At 44.8% G+C, this 19,340-nt stretch overlaps 3 protein-coding genes across 4 annotated transcripts in view; 2 read left to right on the plus strand and 1 right to left on the minus strand.

The window, feature by feature from the left end:
* Window positions 1–6,589, plus strand: part of bean1 (brain expressed, associated with NEDD4, 1) — a 47,748-nt gene extending 41,159 nt beyond the window's left edge. The window contains exon 4 of the mRNA XM_062549477.1: window positions 5,187–6,589. Coding sequence (XP_062405461.1) covers window positions 5,187–5,586 — 400 coding nt within the window. The 3' untranslated portion in view covers window positions 5,587–6,589. The remainder of the gene's footprint in view (window positions 1–5,186) is intronic.
* A 4,793-nt stretch (window positions 6,590–11,382) lies between these two features.
* si:ch211-189a15.5 (uncharacterized) lies at window positions 11,383–14,829 on the plus strand. The gene is made up of 2 exons (XM_062548895.1): window positions 11,383–12,215; window positions 12,563–14,829. The coding sequence occupies exons 1-2, from the start codon at window positions 11,877–11,879 to the stop codon at window positions 14,051–14,053; spliced, it is 1,830 nt and encodes a 609-aa protein (XP_062404879.1). The 5' UTR covers window positions 11,383–11,876; the 3' UTR covers window positions 14,054–14,829.
* A 113-nt stretch (window positions 14,830–14,942) lies between these two features.
* tk2 (thymidine kinase 2) lies at window positions 14,943–19,016 on the minus strand. Of its 2 annotated transcripts, none has more exons than XM_062548896.1 (10): window positions 18,777–19,016; window positions 18,269–18,306; window positions 17,888–17,962; window positions 17,697–17,750; window positions 17,337–17,426; window positions 16,969–17,042; window positions 16,737–16,825; window positions 16,320–16,399; window positions 16,023–16,103; window positions 14,943–15,705 (listed from the first exon to the last, which is right to left on the minus strand). In XM_062548896.1, exons 1-10 carry the CDS (start codon window positions 18,946–18,948, stop codon window positions 15,619–15,621), a joined length of 840 nt encoding a protein of 279 aa, XP_062404880.1. In that variant the 5' UTR covers window positions 18,949–19,016; the 3' UTR covers window positions 14,943–15,618. The 2 variants fall into 2 exon arrangements, with proteins under 2 accessions (XP_062404880.1, XP_062404881.1); XM_062548897.1 differs by having other exon boundaries at window positions 18,269–18,370; window positions 18,777–18,914.
* Between the last annotated feature and the right edge of the window lie 324 nt (window positions 19,017–19,340).

Below are 19,340 nucleotides of genomic sequence, written 5' to 3' on the forward strand. Positions count from 1 at the left end.
CCCTGCCGAGCCCTCACTGTTACCCAACGGCAAATCAGATTACATCCATAAAAGCCCACCTCCTGCCACTTTGCTGCCAAAAGTGCCCGGGCACCCAGTGTCGCTATCACTCTGGCTAATCACAAAACCAATTTGATCATGTCAGCCTATGACAAAGCAACAGGAAACTATTAACTTAATGTCCCTTATCTATCCCTCGACAAGAGGAAATCCAGGAGTCAGACTACTAATGTAATGTAGTTTTGGCATTACGGAGTGCCACTCAGCGTAGTCTTTTTCTGTCATTTCAGACGGTTACAGTGCAGTGCTTTGGCAAATGGAGGGCTTCTTCCCCAGCCTTCCCTAGTGAGAGTGTTTCTGAGCATGGCACTGAATCCATACAGTATGTAGTCCATGACCATCATCACAGTGAAGTATGTCAAATTCAATTCAAGCAGACAAAGGCAGTTTCAGAGATTGTAAAACATGGTGAGACATTTATTAGCTAGCAACAGTTATTAACTACAAGCTTGGAGACCAGCGTGAGCGCATCACTTAGGGTGATGGTCTACTGACCATCCTGCGCTGGCCTTGTCTTCTCCTTGATTGTGTCAAGAAGAAAACAATAGGTCGCGAAGGCAATTACATCATCAAATGATCAAAAGGTCTCGGGTCACAAGGGCAGTTGGTTTGACCAGGTCTTGGTCTGATCAAATACTGGGGTCATGATTAAAGTAGGCTAATGATGGAATAATTTCTACCACAACAGTGTGATGGCTGAAGCTGTGCTGTACCGTCATTTCCTAACTATTAACCGCGGCGTATACATTCATTTGACAAAATTTCTCCAACTATGAGGTTAATATGCAGGGGCAGTTGATATGGTATTGATATGGTTTTGTTTCTTTTTAACTTGCACAAAACACTGTCCTGCGGCTTATACACAATGTGGCTAATACACAGGACATTTGAGGGTTGCTATTAAAATGTAAATAGAACGCTTTCCTTCTCTCGTTGAGCCACCCTCCATATTATATAATGCCATTAGAGGACTGCTGCTTTCCAGGCTCTTTCTAGCGTGGCCTCTCTGTGGCATGGTGTCTTTGGCATGCACTGACAGTTGAAATTTGACAACATTGTTTTGATCCCTCTAGAATTATCAGCGTCTGCATGACAGTAGAAGTCCTAATTTAACATGACAGGCCATGAGGGCTACTGCCTGTGGTCACTGACACATTCTGTGTGTGTCAATGGCAGATCACATGGTCCACATAGAGTGGGAAATATTTGGTACCGACGGTAGCGTTCCAGCATCACTGGGCTTGGTTCTAGTCTTCTTTTAATGGTTCTAGCTGTAGATCAACATCCAGAGTCAGACCAGAGAGAGCTTTGTACGAAGCCTAAAATAAATATTTTTATTGCATACACATCGCCGTCACGTTGCCATAGATTTTTCCTTTCCACCGCAGGTTTCGTTGCTACCCAGAGTGGGGTGATGCTATTACAAATCTTTATGATGTGTTCTGTGAATAGAAACCAATTTAGAATATGGATAGTACTTTTGGATTATTATTGGCTTGCAGTGTTTATTAGTGTTGCAGTCAAAGCAATTGTGAAAAACAGAATACCTGTGATCAGATTATGTCAGTAGTAGCAAACATTTTAGAGTGCTCTGCTTCAACAACTGGTAGTCCTACACCCAGAGCCGTATATATTACAGAGCTCTGGCTACACCACATACAAGCTATGGTGCTGCATCTGTGTGTTGCTGGGCAACCATTGTTGCTGAAAGAATGACATCGCTTAGCTGGAGAGTGATGATTTGTACATGCATAAATGTAGCATGTTATGAAACCTTGCAGGTGTATGTAGCCTTTTTATAAAAGCAGTAATCCCCATTAGGCCTCAGTTTGGGCCTGACAACGTCCCTTAGCTGGCCCAACATCACAACAGGCCCTGTGGGAAAGCTGCAGTGGCCAGTGGCAACGCCACAAGGAGCTCAGCGTGTCCTTTAGGTGCCGACACTGACATATTTAACTGACAAGCCTTTGATTAAACACTGGATTTTATCGAGCGTCTCTGACTAAAATAGAACTGAATCGTAATCGACAAGGCGGCAGTGGCAGAGTTTGACGTCGACGTGTAGGGTTGCATCGAAAACGATGGAATCGAATGTACAGTAGTGGAACGCCGAAAGCGGAGTGCGCCACGCTCATTTCGGCACCTGTGCGCGGAGCTCAGAGACAACAACCTGCAGCTCATAGCAGCGAGTGACCACTGAAGTGTGTAGCGTGTAGCATGTAGCGTGTAGCGTGTAGCGCGGTCAGGTGGGAGTGAGCCCTGACGGGGAGGCCGGGAGGGTGAAGACCTGGCCACGGTCAGCAGGAAGGAGCCACAGATGGTGCCGGTGCTGCCAGTCCAATAAAGCTGATGGCACAGACACGGTGCTGGGAAGTGGAGCGCTTGAGCTCATCCTCCGCCGCTTCTGATGGAGGAGAACGGCCATCTAATCGGCGATGCCTTCCATTACCTCCCCAAGTCCGCCCACTCGTGTACAACAGACACCGTTTTTATTTTATTATTATTTTTTTTTTCTCCTCTACTTCATGATGTCTTTGTGTTTTCTGAGAATCCGGTGTCCCGGAGGCGACCCCGCTGTTTACTTCCGCGAGGTCTTGTGTCCGTGCGTGCGGCCGGCGTGTGTACTGTGTGGTGCGTCCATCGTCCATTTACTGTGCGATGTGAAACTGAGCCATTTGTTCCTCAAGGGTCCTGCTGTGGAAAGAGGCGATCGTACTGAGAAAAGGGGTTGCCTTGAGTTGAAGTGTCACACTCGATCACACTCATCCCCCCCCCCTCTCTCTCTCTCTCTGTCTCTCTCTCTCTCTCTCTCTCTCTCTCTCTCTCTTCAGATTCCCATCTCTTCCGTGTGCATGGCAACAAAAGCAGCCCAGGATAGATCATATTATAGGACGAGATAACCCCTGAAATCGCGTTGTGCTCGGGCAGAGCATGGTTTTTCTGTGATCATATCGTCGTGTTGGCTGTGGAGTTTGCCTGGCAGGAAATGTGTGTGAACTGACCTTGTGGCGTGGTCCTCTCGCTGCTTCGGTTGTGAATCCTACACGTGCAGCCTACACTATCTCTAATTGAGATCTCATGTGCCACACACACACACATACAAACACACACACACACACACACACACACACACACACACACGTATGGCTGTGGGGTGACGAGCTAAAGTAATCCCCTTGCTGCATGGGTCCTGGATCCACAGCAGACAGACTGGTGCTGTTAGTCTTCCTCTAGATTCAATTATCCAGCTTCTGTTCCTCTAACCCCCCTAATCACTCCCACACCATATACAAACACACACACACACACACACACACACACACACACACACACACACACACACACACACACACACACACACACACACACACAAACAAACACACAAACGCATAAGCTCCCCCTCTCTCTGACACACACACACACACACACAGACACACACACGCACACACACGCACACACGCGCACACACATACGCAGACAAATACACCCCAGGGTTACTAAAGGAGGGCCCATTATGTTCCACCGTTTACCAACCTCCGGCAAACTCCTATCAATCTCTTCATCTCTCCCTCTTTTTATGTATCTATTTCTTCATCTTTATTTGCCTGTCTCCCTCCTTTATTTTCTCTTTTTTCCCCTTTTGTATTATTCTGTTGTTCTCCCCCTCCTCTCTCTCTCTCTCTCTCTCTCTCTCTCTCTCTCTCTCTCTCTCTCTCTCTCTCTCTCTCTCTCTCTCTCTCTCTCTCTCTCTCTCTCTCTCTCTCTCTCTCTCTCTCTCTCTCTCTCTCAGCATGTACACCCCTACTGCTCTCCTTCGCAGGTGAGCGTTTGATAGACATATTTAAATAGCTCTCTGAGCTTCAGCCGAGCGCTGTTGCCGCGGGCGATTTCATTCTCCTGGCGTCGACATGCGCAGCCCAGCGGACCCGTGGGAGTCGGAGCGCTCGCGGCTAACACTGCTGCTACCGCTACTGCTGCTGCTGCTGCTGCTGCTGCTGGGGCCATGTGATGCAAGGTTATGGAGGAGAGAGAGAGAGAGAGAGAGAGAGAGAGAGAGAGAGAGAAATAGAGGCACACACACCCCAAAATCACCACACACACACACACATGTATTTTAGTTATTTTATGAACTGTACTAATGCTATTGTGCTACTTTCTATTCTGATTGCTTTGGCAATATGAGTACCCCTTGTCATGCCAATAAAGCACTTTGAATCTGAATCTGAGAGAGAGAGAGAGAGAGAGAGAGAGAGAGAGAGAGAGAGAGAGAGATGGAGGGATGAAAAATGAGAAAGAAGAAAATGGACACAGGGAAGGAGAGAGATAAGAAAATCAGAGAGAAAAAAATGGAGAGCAAAAGGGGTTGATGAGGAGATGGGAGAGGCAGTGACAACAAACAGAAAGAAAGGAGACATAGACAAAATGAACGGACAGAGAGAAAGAGCACGATTAAGACCTGGATGAAAGGGTTTGAGGAAATGGAGACACACTTATCCTCACAATTTGCTCAAATCCCTGTCTGCTGCTTCACCAGGTCACCCCCCCCCCCCCACCCCTGCTCTAGCTGCTCAGGCACATCTGCGGCTTACCGACTCGACAGCTGTCATGATTACTTGTTTACCTTTGCTTTGGTAAACAAAGGCTCTTGTTTGAGGCTGGCTTGGCCTCAGTGGTGCTTAGTAGTGGCGTTGAAGGTTGCAGGAGAGAGGCTGCGTTGGCTTTCATCTGCCGATATGAATTGCTGTTTCTCCGCCATTCGATGGCAGTGGTTGTTTCCTGCATTCAGAGCATTTTGCGGTTTTAACATGGATTAATGGCCGTTGCTGTTTATTCTTTTTCTATCAAGTGAGAACATGGACGAGCGTAAAAACTCTCAGGAGTGTCTCTGCTTGCAGGATTTGATACAGTAACAAGCCCGGGGCACAGAAAGCCTACTGAAGCTGTAGTTGTGAGATGCCCCTCAAAATGTGAGATGTCGCTCAAAACTCATCGTTCTGGTGATGATCGTAATCTCCGTTTTTTCTGCAGGAGAACATGACACGTCACCTCTTGTGTTGTAGCTTTGTAGAACTCGTTTCGTGTTGTCCTTGCTGATCCTAATTCAAATATTGTTTGTCTGCTTATAGTTATGACGAATGTGTGGGACCGGGTGCGACGCAGATCTACGTCCCCACCGACGACCCCCCGCCGTACTCCCTGATGGACCCCTGCCAGGGCCGAGAGGACCAGCCGGACCTCCACACCTACCTGGAGATGGGCGAGCCGTCCGCCGGCGGGGCTTCCTGGGTGGCTGCGGGCGGAGCCTCCCAGTACCCAATCAGACTGTGCGAGCTGCGGCGGCAGCCAATCGCCTCCATCTCCCTGTCGGCGCTGCCGCTGGAGGAGGCGCCGCCGTACGAGGCGGTGGTGCGCGGCGGGCCGGGTCAGAACCAGCCCATCCCCCTGATGCCCATGGATCTGCTGAAGCACACGGCGGAGGAGAGCAGCAGCAGCCCACAGCACGCAGTGTCAAACAGAATCCTCTAGAATAACCCCCTCCAACCCCCCCTCAACCCCCCCTCCTCTTCTAGAATCCCACCTTCTCCTTGTGTCGGGTCCTCTGTGTAGCTTCACTCTCTCTGGCTGAAACAGCACCCACTAGTGTTCGTAGAGGGTACTGCAGAACATTCGCAGAGCACAGCAGTAAACTGTAGCAGAGTGAAACTGAGTCTTCACCCCTCACAAGCCAAACATGGCCCACCACCGCACTCTAGACCCTTGGATTCCACTGAGCCCAATGGCAGGCTGCCATCGCTTCACATCCCCTCCCTGCCACCGGGGGCACTGCAGCACAGCGACATTCTGTGGGCCGCGCTGGAGGTGAGCGTAGCAGAGGACACTTGAGACTTCACTGGGGGTGCCTCTCATTTGGGCTTTTATACGTCCTCCCTCGCGCCTTGAGCCTCGATCCTCACTGATCTACATAAAGAGTGATGGGGCGAAAACAATGGGATAGTCTATCCAGTGTTAGTTATAGATCAGTGGGAACGCCCCTCGAGGATCGAGCATCGAGGATCGAGGAGGCATGTTGAGAAGCACCTTGTATGTCCATTCTCATGCAGCCTAAACTCTGTTGTCTTCAGTGTGTATGTGTCTGTGCGTGTTGGAGTATGTGTGTGTGCCAGTGTGCCAGTGTGTGTGTGGGTGTGTGAGAGAGAGAGAGAGAGAGAGAGATAGAGAGAGAGATTGTCCATGTGGGTGTGTTTAAACAGCTTAACTTTCCAACTGTAGTCATTTTGGATTTACTTGCAGTGACTTGATCTGATGAGCCACATAGGCCCTAAAAGGCTCAAATTCCCACACAGATATGTATATTAGTATTTGTATTGTATCAGGTCCACAACTCCACACTAATCTAGATCCATAATAACGTAAATAACAGACGTAGGGGATTCCACAAAGCTACACGAATTAGAAAGTAGCTCCTCACTTTGTCTTGTTTTGTAGACATTTGTGTAGTTTTTGTCTGCCTTTTGTCTGCTTACCATGTTTTAACAGATAGCAAGGTTTATTTTTTAATATAACACATTTACAGAGGTACTTTTTGATTTCTTTGTTCATGGTTTTATTCTTTCAATGACTTTTATATATATATATATTTATATTTTGTATATTTTTCCTTGTAACATTTTTTAGGCAAAGTAAATAATTTTCAACGCTTCAATCCTTATTTCAGCTCAATTGATCTTTATGTGTGGTCATCATTTCAGTGTAAAGAAAAAAAAAACACACACACACAATCACTGTGAAGATTTTTGTTTGTATGTTTTACTCATTTGTATTTATGTATTTTGGGGGCAAAATATTATCTTTTTTGTCTGACTGTTCCTTTCTGACCTGTAAAAGACAGTGGTAGTAGCAGCTGCCAGTGATATGTTGCACGTCTTCGATAGCAATTAAATACTGAATCTAACTAGCCATGGATGACAGGCTTCTAATAACCTTTACCATAATTGGTGCTAAGGGCTTTAGCCGTCACATCTCTCATCTCTCAACCAAAGGACGATTAAATAATTACATTAATAAGAAATTTACATTGAGTGATCTTCACACCCAAAGTACAAACAAATATCACCCCATCTTCACTTTACCACCAATGTCTTTGCTATGAGATATCTTATATTTATAGTCGTATTTTATTACTTGTTTCTTGTGTCTTGTCTTGTGTCACAAAGCCACATGCACAGCAACATGTGTATTATCTAAATGTATACGATTATTCAATTTTGTGGACTCACTAATCTGTATGCTGGAACCCTTTTATTGTTCAACTAAGCTTCCAGAACTTGCTTTAGTTTCATGAAACCACACAGTGTTGACATGCAGAAGAGCACAAGCGTAGGCAGCGATTAACATCAAGGTGATTACTTCCAGTGATTCCGCAGAGCAACGACTGTACATAGTGCCTGTTTAAAAGCATTATGACTGTTAGAATTATGAGCACTGTTTAGATGTGTACCCTAACTTTTAACTGAATGCAATTTGTGTATGTGCTATATTTATTTATCGATTGATTTCTTTGTTTGTTTTCATCCTCAGTGTTTTCATTCATATGTGTATGGCCTTGTTCCTGTAAGACCTCCATGGAAGCTATTCAATTTTCTCTTCCCACCCCCACAACTTTAAAATGAAATCCATAGACGTGTTAATGTTTAATATTGACACACAAGCTGTTCACCACCAGTGGTACCTCAGTGTGCAACCTCTCGCTCAGAGCTGTAGTCCTCACAGCAAGCATTAATCCTCGCAGGATTTTTTATAAACAAATTTGACGCATGATTGCATCGCTGGTATAGTGAGAAAAAAAAGACTGTAAACAGATATGAATATTAAATGGGCTAGGATTATTTATTTAGTATAGCTTGAATAATGTGTGTAGCTGTTTACGAGACGATGTCTTTTTGTTTGTTTGTTTTTGTTTGTTTAAAGACAAGCTCTGTGGTTTTTACTGTTATGTGAAGTGCATTAGGCAAAATGTACCACTGATTCTTCCCTGTAGCACTTGAAAGTATCCTGTTAAATCCCTTTCAACAAACAAAAAAAATATATATTTCATCCTAATAATCTATGTGCATGTGAATGCTGGCTCCCACTATTCCATAACAGGTAAATCCTGCACCTGCTGTTGAGAAAGATAATACTTAAATCTGACTGAAATTCAGCCAAAATCGGCCTCCCCATGGCTTTGCATACTGTAGGAGAAAGGGAGGAAGGATATTGTATCTCAGACCTTGTCCATACCCAGCCTACTACCATCAATTACCCTTATATTCAAATCCACAACAGAATATGTGATGAATTCATAACCCCCATGACGGACACTTTTGGAGAGGATAACTTTGACTCACACTACACACAACAACACATTAGGCCTATCTCCAGATACAGTTGCAAGTTATTGACACCACACACTCACCTGTCTTTTGTGTTGATTATTTACACTACATGGTGTCTAGGGTGAGGTAGTTCTCTTCTAAACTCAGCTGTTCTGCAGAATATAGGCTACATGGAAGCAGCATTAGTAACCTGTTGGCCTCTGCAGATGATAGTTTGTCTAATGTCAAGTTATACCAGTTTACAAAGTGCTACTTCACTTTTAAAAATCAATTTTGGTCACGTAAAAGTCAGCCAGAAAGTTGGTCACGAATACCATGAGCTCTGCACACCACACATTTGAAAAAAAGTCTGTTAAGCCAATCTAAGTCTGGTCATGTGGGTGGGGCACTAGTATTTCACACTGTTTCACAACTATGGCAGTCAAGTCTAGTTTGTTTCATTACAGTGTGTTGGCTGTTCTCATTCCTTGATAGTACTGTAGCACTTTGGGTGTGTGAGCCCAAGCTGAACTGATGTGAATTATGCTGTATGTCCGCCCATTGTAAACTCGTCACCTGTCTGAAGTGATACTGACTCTAGTTTATGTTTCGATGCAGTCATACACACGTTTCATGTTTTGTATTAGAGCTTTCATTCCTTTCCTATATTCTGAAAAATAAATAAAAATGTTACTTCTACTGGTGTCCATGTTATTGATACAGTGTTTTGACGTATTTTAATTTACTGCATATTACTTCAGCCATCTGGCAGATGTTTCCCCATGTGGTTAAGTAGAGGGAAGCCATTTCATTTTTAGTAGTGTTAGTAACATCATACACACAAACCAATTAACTTCAGTTTGACTGGCACCATATGCGTTGTTTAACAACAGCAGGCAACAGGACTGCACTGCACCTCTCTATTGGCTATCAGGTCTAGTGAACTTGGAAGCAGCTGGAGAGGGAGATTGACGTGGTGGGGACCAGAGCAGAGTCTTATTTACCTGCGCAGACTGTGAGGTGAAGGCCTCCAGATGGACTCCATTACCTTCATGCTATCCCCACTGTTACAGCAAGGTTACTCAGGCTCAGGCTGATGTTGACATCTCTCCCCCTGCTGTCTGCTTGAGGTAAAGTGTGTGTGTGTGTGTGTGTGTTAGCAGCAGGCCTGCGTACGTACGTGTGTGTGCATGTGTGGGTGTAATTGTGTGAATGAGTGTGTGTGTGTGTGTGTGTGTGTGTGTGTGGGTGGGTGTATATGTTTAGAGAGATCAGCAGGAGCAGATGGCTCGAGCCCTTGTTCATCCCCCCTGCTCCCCCCCAACCACACAAACACAAACACCACTCTCCCAGACCAGCCCCACCAGCCTCTCTCTCCACCCAGCGCTCTTGAAACTCTGGCTTGTTGCTGAATCAGTTATATAGTTATATTGTGTGTGTGTGTGTGTGTGTGTGTGTGTGTGTGTGTGTGTGTGTGTGACGTGTGTGTGTGTTTGCGTGTGCATGTGTGTGTACCGCTATCAATATTCGTTGGTTTATGACTACACTCCTCTCCATGTTGTTTTGGATGCCTGAATTATAAATAAGGCCTGTTTACTGAGACAAGAGGCATCAATCACTCCCACAACAGGTGAAGGCCTGCAGACTATTAAAGATAGAGGAAGACGGAGAGGGGGGTGCATGTGTGTGTGTGTGTGTGTGTGTGTGTGTGTGTGTGTGTGTGTGTGTGTGTGTGTCAATGTAGCAAGTGGGAATCCTATCTACAGTGAGACTGAGGACTGTGGGCAGGAGTCTGATAGAGAGGTGATGAATATAAGGAAATAAGGGGGGGGGGGGGGGGGCATGTTGCAGTAGGACCAAGACATGTAGAATTGATATGCAAGCAATACTTATATTGCAGTTTACAATTTGTTTGCTTATTCTTTAAAGAGGGCTTTTGCTAGGATGTAAAAGGGCAATGAGCTGAACAAGCACTGGCCCTATAACTCAGCATCCAAAACAGCTGTCAGGAATACAATGAATCTGTATTAGTGTAGACATTCCTCAACTATCTAACCTACTGGTCACTGACAGACAGGACATCCGTATGTTTCTGTCATTGTTCTGTGGATATTGTGTCTATGTTGAATGGAACTTGGCCTGCAAGGAAAGCTGCCAACTTCCATTCATTGAAAGGGCTTGAGTACTTAACTACACTGAACGCAATGTGTTTACAAGACTTCTTTTCACATTTACCAAAGAATGCTTGGCCAACATTCAATAAGACCTCAAAACAATGAAAATTATTTATGTATTTAATCTACCTGATATCGCTGACATTCCTTAGACCCAGGGGATTTTTTTTTTTTATTTTTTTTTTTTTATTTGGATGTCTTCGATTATTTAAGTACAGTATTGTGTCTGAAAGAAACATGTTTCAGTTTTGTATTGCACTATATTTATTTGCTATCATATAGTCTTTGTAGAGGAAATCAATCCCTGTTCGATCACAGAATGCAGTGCTGCATTGTAATGATATTGTTTAGCTCCACTTGAGTGGGTTTCAGGCTGCCACCAAAGATGAGCACTGTATCACAGCACAATACAGTTGAGTATGCAGTGCACTCTCACAGCCATACCAATGAGCCTGACTTTTCAGCATTGCAGTAATTAGTAATGGACTGAAGTACGAGTTTAACTGAGAACCAGCAGGTTGTCATGGATTGTTCAACATTACATAAATTGAAACTGTCAGACAATACACAACCACTTGCATGGATGTGCCAATGCATTTGCTGCTATTTTATTGTTCAAGTTAAAAATGTACGTGGTAAAAGGCTGTGTGGGAATGGCAAGTTATTGAAAGAGCCCTACTCTTGATTCCCTGCTAGAAGTCGCCATCTAAAGGACAAAAAGAGGACCTCTTTGAAAAGATCTTACATGCAATTTGCACTGTATTCACTAGGCGTCAGTGTTACATCAGCGCCAGTTGGGACTGTCAGACAATAATACTGGTTCCGACTATACTGGCCTGTGCAGTTTTCCAAAATAATAGGAACGGTCACGCGTTTCGCGGCACCCATGATGCCACTGCACGGTTTAGTTAATTACTGTGCTATTAGTTTAGTGTTTTGAAATGTACGAGGAGAGGATTTGGCTGTTGTTTGCCGTGAAGGAATCAGAGGAAGGAGGAGGATAAAACCCAAAGCCGGCTGAAGGCACCCTGTTCTGTTTTTTTTACACTGGACATATTTGCACATTAGTGCCGATTGAACCTTCGACCTATATCTTATTGTCTTTCTATTTTGTTTGGCAATGCCGTGGCGTCAGACATTCAGTTGCTTCCGCCTTTGCCTTATCCTACCTGCATGATCAATCGCAAACGCGATTTGCTTCCATTTGCGCACTGCCTGGTTTCGCTTCCTAGTTAATTGCTCGTGCGGTAAGCTGTATGTCTGTTCGAACCGTGTGTATGTTACAATCATGACCAACAGCATTGGTGATCAAACGCCAAATGAACGGAACGAGGTATTTGAGGATTACTTAATATACTACGGTCAGGTTTGGCAACATGGCAACGTGAAAGTGTGTAAAGACCGACAGGTGACAGAAAAGGCTAGGCACGTATTGCTGTCAGAGACGGACCCAGTGGAAAGATTCACAACCTTTGACTTCTATCACACCGCGTTCGAGTGCGTCAGCCTCGGGGTAAGAGATTGTAGAAGTGTATTTCATGTGTTCATAAAGGCCGCTGAAGTGCTGGAAACGCTCTGTGTCAACCTGTTCCTGTTCCCGTGGAAGAAGGAAATAAAGACCATTAAGGTAAACTTATCAAGTGAACATTTTTCACCTTCTCAAAAATACCCTTTTAATAGCCTACAGTCACTCTTAGTATAGACCTGTCCGATTGGTAACATTGGTTGTCTTGTTCTGTTACCCCCACAATTAGCGTTTCACGTGTAGGGTTAACTGTCAGATGGGGAAGTGAAACTACGTTCATTGCAATGTTGTGAACTTCGGTTGGTCTTAGCTAAATAACAAACAGGGGCAGTCTAACATAACTTCACTTAACTCTTTTAACACTTACAGAGGTGTAATGTATACTGTAGGTTTGGATTATAGGCTTTACACACACACACACACACTCACCCATACCCTCTCTCTCTCAGACCTTCACAGGCCCTTTTGTCTACTGCATTCAGCCAGTGCTCCCCAATAATATTGTGAGTGGCATTCTTGAAAGTATTGGATACCAACCCGAGTCAGACACAGAGTATCGTCTCACACCGGATGCAGACCATGACCAGGCCAAGGTCATGGGCTTTGAGCTCTTCCTGGCAAGGGTGGAGTGTGAATACCTGCTGGAGGTCATGGGGCAGAGGGCCCACGCCGAGTGCCTGGAGATCCTCCAGAGGAGGGCCGGGCCCCTGAGCCCCTGGGAGAACCGTGGGGCTGCGGAGAACGAGCCCAGGAACGAGAGCTCGAGGGCGGGGAAGGACAGTAGCTTGGAGGTGGATGCCGAGGAACAGCCCGATGCGCTCCCGCTTGCCCAGCCTGCGGTGGTTGCCCAGGAACAGGAGGAGGAGCAGCAGCAAGCCGAGGGATCGGTCAGGCCGACCGGGGAGCCAGAGAGCCACGCGCCTCTCCAGCTGGACGCCGAGGGGTCGGGGGTCGCAGCAGGTAGCCCTGAGTCTTCGGGGAGACACCGCGCCGGCTCCTTCATGACCGACGACCGCTCCATGCTGGAGATGCAGGAGAACTACCCCGACCTGGCCATCGGCAGGAAGTTAATTTTCCGCAAGAACCGGGGAGGCTCGTACCCAACGCCCGGCACCAAGGTTCGTGGGAGATTGGGGGACGACGGCGACATCATGCCAATGAGGAATTACGCCCACGTCCATGCCCACGCCCATGCACACGCCAGCGACCTTGGCAGCCCTCACTCCTTCTCCCTCCACACAGAGAGTCCAATGGCAGCCGCCTCCATGGCCCCCATCAAGCCCCACCCCAAAGCCAGCCTCCCGGGGGACATCCTGGAGCCCCAGCCTCTCATGGTCAGCTCGGGCCCGGCCTCCATGATCCAGTACCGTGACACGGCCGCGCACGGTGCAGTGCCCAGGTCAGGCCAGCAGAGCACGCCTGTGAACACCCTTGATTTCGAGGAGCTGAGCAACAGACTGAGGCAGCTGTGCGTGGATGACCTGAAGTACCCCATCGAGGAGACGGCACAGGGTCAGTCTCCCTGCACAGGCTGTGATGATCACCACCGGCCTGCTGCTGCTGCTGCCACTACAGCTCCCCCTCCTGGATCACCCCGGGATAACAGCCACCAGCCTATCCTGTGTACCCCGTCGCCCCTCCCTGTCTGCAGCATCACTGGCTGTAGCAGCCACCCCGGCCTTCATGTGGGTCACCACGGGCTCCAGCTGGGGGAGGACACCATCAAAGAGCCCCCCAGCTCCATCTACATGCCCCCAAGCCCCCTGGGGATGTGTGGCCCGCCGCTGGAACCTCCGGCTGGACATCTGCCAGCCATCGCTGTTGCTGCTGCTCCTCCCGTGCCTCTGGGTCAACCGGGCTTGGAGGGCAGGGGATCTGGCCAACAGCCAGAAGACGAACTCCTACAGACGTACGTCCTGGTGGAACACGAGAGGAAGTGACACACTTAAGACTATAACTGACTGACAGACAGCCCGAATGGCCAATCATTTCCTGTGGATTGTAGGAAGTGGGTCGAAAAATTCACACTCCCTCTGCCCACCATCTTGGTGTATTCCTGCCATCGTAGCGAGGTCCATTCGACATGCTCTATGACAGACCCTCTCATGAAACGTGTCTTGCCAGAAAGCCACCCTGCCAGCCTGCGTTAAATCAGGCCAGTGTATTTCTGTCCTGCGGCAGTCTGCCAAGGGAATCACCTACTTAAAACACAGCGAAATGTAGAGAAAACGACTTGTAGACAACTCTTAAGCCGTTCAGGCTTTCCATACGCCACCATATACCTGATGTGACTGTCCACCAGAAATAGTTGGCATCCATCCAACGTCAGAGAAGTATAGCCTAATTAATAGTGCTTAAAACAGTTGTTGCCATCCTGCTTTGAAACCACTCGTGGGAGTGGGAGTCACTTAAGGATCATTATCATGTCCTTAGAAAAAAATCTTGAAATGTTTCTCAGGTGAAAGTTTTTTTTCTTCAATTATCTCCAGTCAGCATTGTATTGTGTTTATTGTGTTACACTTAGGATGACTGCGAGGGATACAAGCTTCTGAATGTGCCTTACTTCGTTTGAAGCCAAAATATGCACTCATTGTCTTTCTATTGATGATTCTATTAATGATTCCCATGTATTGAATGAAAAAGAGTATTGTGCTGTTATTAGCTGATTGTGAGACATTTTTGCTAATAAAGTTGATGCTTTTTGTGGTGTCTGTAAGGTATGGTCATACACTGTTATTACAACACTCAACCTAAAAAAAAAACAATCGATAGTAATAAAGAAAAAAACAGTTAAGAACATGATGGTAATAATAGAAGCCTAAGACAACATTAAAACTTGACACAATTTTATTGTGAATAAATTACATTTACTTTAATAACAATTGAGGTGGATATTTGACCTTGATGTGTGCCCGGTGTCTGTTGGTCCTTCAATAACAAGTGCACATCATAACAAGCTTAGAGAAAAAGAAAAACCGTAACAACTGATGTCACCATGGTTCCTTGTCAACAGAGACACTATCGAACATCTTTTTGTATGTTGTAAACAATGATATCTGGGAAGTCATACAATAATCAGGAATGCTGCTCTGGCTGTTCTCCGGAGCAGTGAACACAATCTGAAACTAAAACTATATCAGAGTATGTACTGTAGCCAGGTATGATGCACTGTCAGAAGCAGAGCTATGACACAGTACTAATGGAGACATGCATGTATAAAACGATCACAGTTTAGTTTTGTAAGTGGAAAGCACACTTTGCACCATCATTTTTATAGGGAATGGACGCTGTAGAATTTATTTTGCTGCCAATGGGTTCTCGAAGGTTGTTCGGTCTTGTAAGTTCCAGCTGGTGTCCAGCACATTAGGTTGAGACGATTCTGCACAGCAGAAGCACAGATCAAAGCAAAAGGACAGGAACTGTAACCACCAGAGCATCATTCAGTTTTCAGATGACCCGTGAAGACGACACCCTTGCATCTCAAGTTGAAGTGTCACTGCTGGAATCATGTCCTCTGTGCTGTTAGAATTTTCTCCTTGTTCTCCTCATACTGTTGGAGCATCTCCTGGAGGTCATGGTCAGCTGGGATGACCTGTTAAACCACAAGGCACTGTAAGTTCTATGAGCAATATTTTATTTCCCTTTAATATGCAATAATTTTAAGGTGTTTTTCAATAACTCAAATGTTCTTACAGTATGCTGAATGTCTGAATTAATATTTTATCGGTCCTCTGATATGGAACTGAACCTATGAACTATTTCCAGTACTATTTGTGACCTGGACATAGTATAGTTTGTACTATTTGTGTGACCGATGTTGCACTGGTAAGCAATAAGGCAGCCAAAACAGGAACCCTTTTTGCGTCATGGTATTCCATTTGAAAGACATAACACAAGGGAGGTACTCACAAGAACCGGGGCAGGTACTTTGAATGAGGTTTGTTTTATTAACCAGTCTTCATATAGCTGATGGATAGACTGCAGGTATTCCTTCATTTAAACAACAGAAATAAAGGCAGTCAGAAGAACTACTAAGGCACTTTCAAATCATATGCTGTGACCACAGCATCTTTGAAAGAATGTGTCAGTGAAGTTATTAAGACAACATGAAAATGCTTTAGTTTAGTACACAATCATTAAATAAAACTGCATAGATGATACTAGACATCCATCTTAGGGAGGGAAGGATGGAAACATAAGAGTTACCATTGGAATGACCTTCTCCTCTTCTCTGCACCTCTGCCTGAGTCTCTCATAGCACGTCTCTGGTGTGGTCTGCAAGTACACTACAATAGGATAGATAGGTTAGAAAGTCAATAATCTCCTGCTCACATGACTGACGACTGTGCACTGACATCAAATGCATTTGTTAATGTGTTAGTAAATCCGTTTGGAAAGAACGGCCCTAAAGTGTCACAGAAATCCCCAGTTAATCATCAACTAAGCAAATTGAGCTCTAACGAATAGGCGACTCCCATGAGGCCACGTTACACACTTCCATTCCTCGGTAAAACAGTGTCTTCAGCATCAAACACTCCTCAATCTCCTCCGAGACTCCCCTACTTCCTGTTAACATTTCTACCATCATTTCTATGTTGATGTTATGGAAATACTTTTCATTACCTATTAAGTCGACAGGAAGAGCGATGTTCGTTGTGATCCAGTCAAACCACTCACTGAGGACCGCAAAATCCACCTCTGGCATCTTCCCACTGGCACAAAAGATATCCATATTGAGATCAAGCTTGTGAGATTGTTTTTTGTAATGTAAAAGCAAACAGTGCGGTCAAAACGACAGCAATAGTAATGTAATAATCTGTAATATCAGAGGCCTGTGGTCTGATATTAACTGTACCTTCGGTATAGATTTTCCACAAATATGTACTTGGCACTGAATATGGATCTTTCCATCATCCTTATGGGCGCAGACTGCAAATAGAGAGATTTAAACAAAATAACTATGAGGTTACATAACAAGCAGAGAATCTAGGACACCCTCCATCCTCCTCCTCACTCTCATATGCCATCATCTACTTCACACGTACACACTCCCACACACACACACACACACACACACATACACACCACATCCAAATCTTTAAAACATTTAATTACTGTCCACAATGTGAAACACAAATATTTAGCAAATTAAATTGAGCAAATTACATACGTTCAGGACAGGTTGACAAAAACTATTCTGCCCCATGAAACTACAATACTTACTATTTGTGACAGATGTCTGTCCAGCATGGTAAGCTGCACGTATGTCTGCAAGGTGATGCCCCATCTAGTCGGGTCCTGATACATCAAGCCCTTGGAGATAATATGGGGGTGCCGTCATCAACACATGCACAAATAAACTAGGGTATTAGCCAACAACTAGCAAACATCAAAATCTTCATCTAAAATATTTTATGTTCACTGTCAAAACAAAGGATCTAATGTTATGAAATAATCAGTCGCCCACAATGTAGATTTCACAGACTGACTACCAGGGATTGCGTGTGTAAAACCACCTGTGGGATCCTAAAGAAAAAAACATCATTGTGTGCACTATTCTTGGCCAATGAAGAGAAATCTTACCAGAGGGTTGTGTCCTCGAACATTCCTCCATTTCGATACTGGTTCAGTCAGTACCTATCAGATAAAGACAGAGAATTTATGTAATGCAGGAAACTCCATAGTATTGCAAACCAAAAATCATGAGTCTGAATTAAATACTGATAATGGCATACAGTGATGAAAAATAAAAACAAAGATGTTGAGTAGACTACCTCTATATTGTTGGTTTTGCTGAAGTATTCCAAACATGTTGTCTTTCCACTGGCAATGTTACCTTCAATACAAATCTGAAATACAAAGAAAGGAAGTTACAGATTCCTGTTAGTTTATATTACAGGTGAGGCCAACATTTGTTAGTTAATCACTGGGATATTTGTAATATGAATAGGGCTACAGATAGTTCGTTATACCAAAAGCAATGATTGAATTGTTTGAATAATTATCATCTATATTTGAAGAATAAATAAATACAATATAGGCTATATTAGGCTACCTTTATCTGTTAATAATCGTTACCAGTTACAATCAGATCACTGTATGTAATTCTATTGTCACCTATAAGCATGCATTGCTGACAGCACCATAATGCTTACCACTGAAGGTCTCTCTTCCCCATTTCGCACCAGTTTCCCTTGAGAAGGAGACAACATTATCAGACAACCTTTTCCTCCGGTACACCTTCAGTCAGCACCAAGCTACAGCGAGAAGCAAAGGGGCAGAGAAGAAGGGATAAGCCTGGACACAACGCGGCGCTAAGCTAGGCTATCGTCATCCTCTGACAGCTCTGTAGCCTATCTAAGGCGTTAGTTGAAAACATCGCAAGATAACAAAAAATAAGGCAGGCTACAACTTCAAATAAAATAGGAGAGAATGCTTAACAACTGATGTTAGGCTTAGCATGAGTTGTCAACATTAACCACGACTTGCGAATCGGAGCAGGTGCCATCAAAGTAGGCCTATCGGAAATTCAACACAGGTGCTGACCTATCTTGTAGCATGAAGTGATACAATGTTACTGTAAGTTCAGCGTCTCAGCCCTGGCAACATTGAATCGACTCGGGCTTCTGTTGAAACTGTAACGTTGATATTTAGGCTACTTACTTGACACAACCTCTCCGCTTCCACTATGAAACCCAGCATGAGCGGAAATAGAACCGTGAAATGTAAGGTGATTTTCTCCGCAAACAAACCGGTTAACGCGTACACCAAAACAAGTATACGCTCTTGTTGAACTCCTCAACAATCCGTGTATGGATTTCAGCCGTATCAACATCGCGTAGGATTTCCTAATATCCGTCTGGGTCGCATGGACAGATGCTCAGTTAAAGAGCTGTCACGTGGCCTTCCACATCCGTGTTCATTTCATAGCATTTCCAGGTTGACATTTGAAGCGCACATTGTCAGAATATAGGTCTACTTGTTGTTTATAACTGTCTCAGTACAGTTACAGAATGAACCACTGCATCTAAATACAATGTCAATTGTGTTGGTGATTAAAATCTTACACATCGTTATTTTTGTTTAACAGTAGGCTAAGCCCGAGTAATTTAATAAAGGCCTCCAACCCCTAACAAATATAATTCGGACAAAGTATTACAGTGTTATAGGAGTGTAGATATTATAGGAATGTTGGGACGTACTATAGAAATGCTATAAAGCTGTAGT

This window comes from Sardina pilchardus, chromosome 11 (genome assembly GCF_963854185.1).
Source record: "Sardina pilchardus chromosome 11, fSarPil1.1, whole genome shotgun sequence".
NCBI classification, from domain to species: Eukaryota; Metazoa; Chordata; class Actinopteri; order Clupeiformes; family Clupeidae; genus Sardina; species Sardina pilchardus.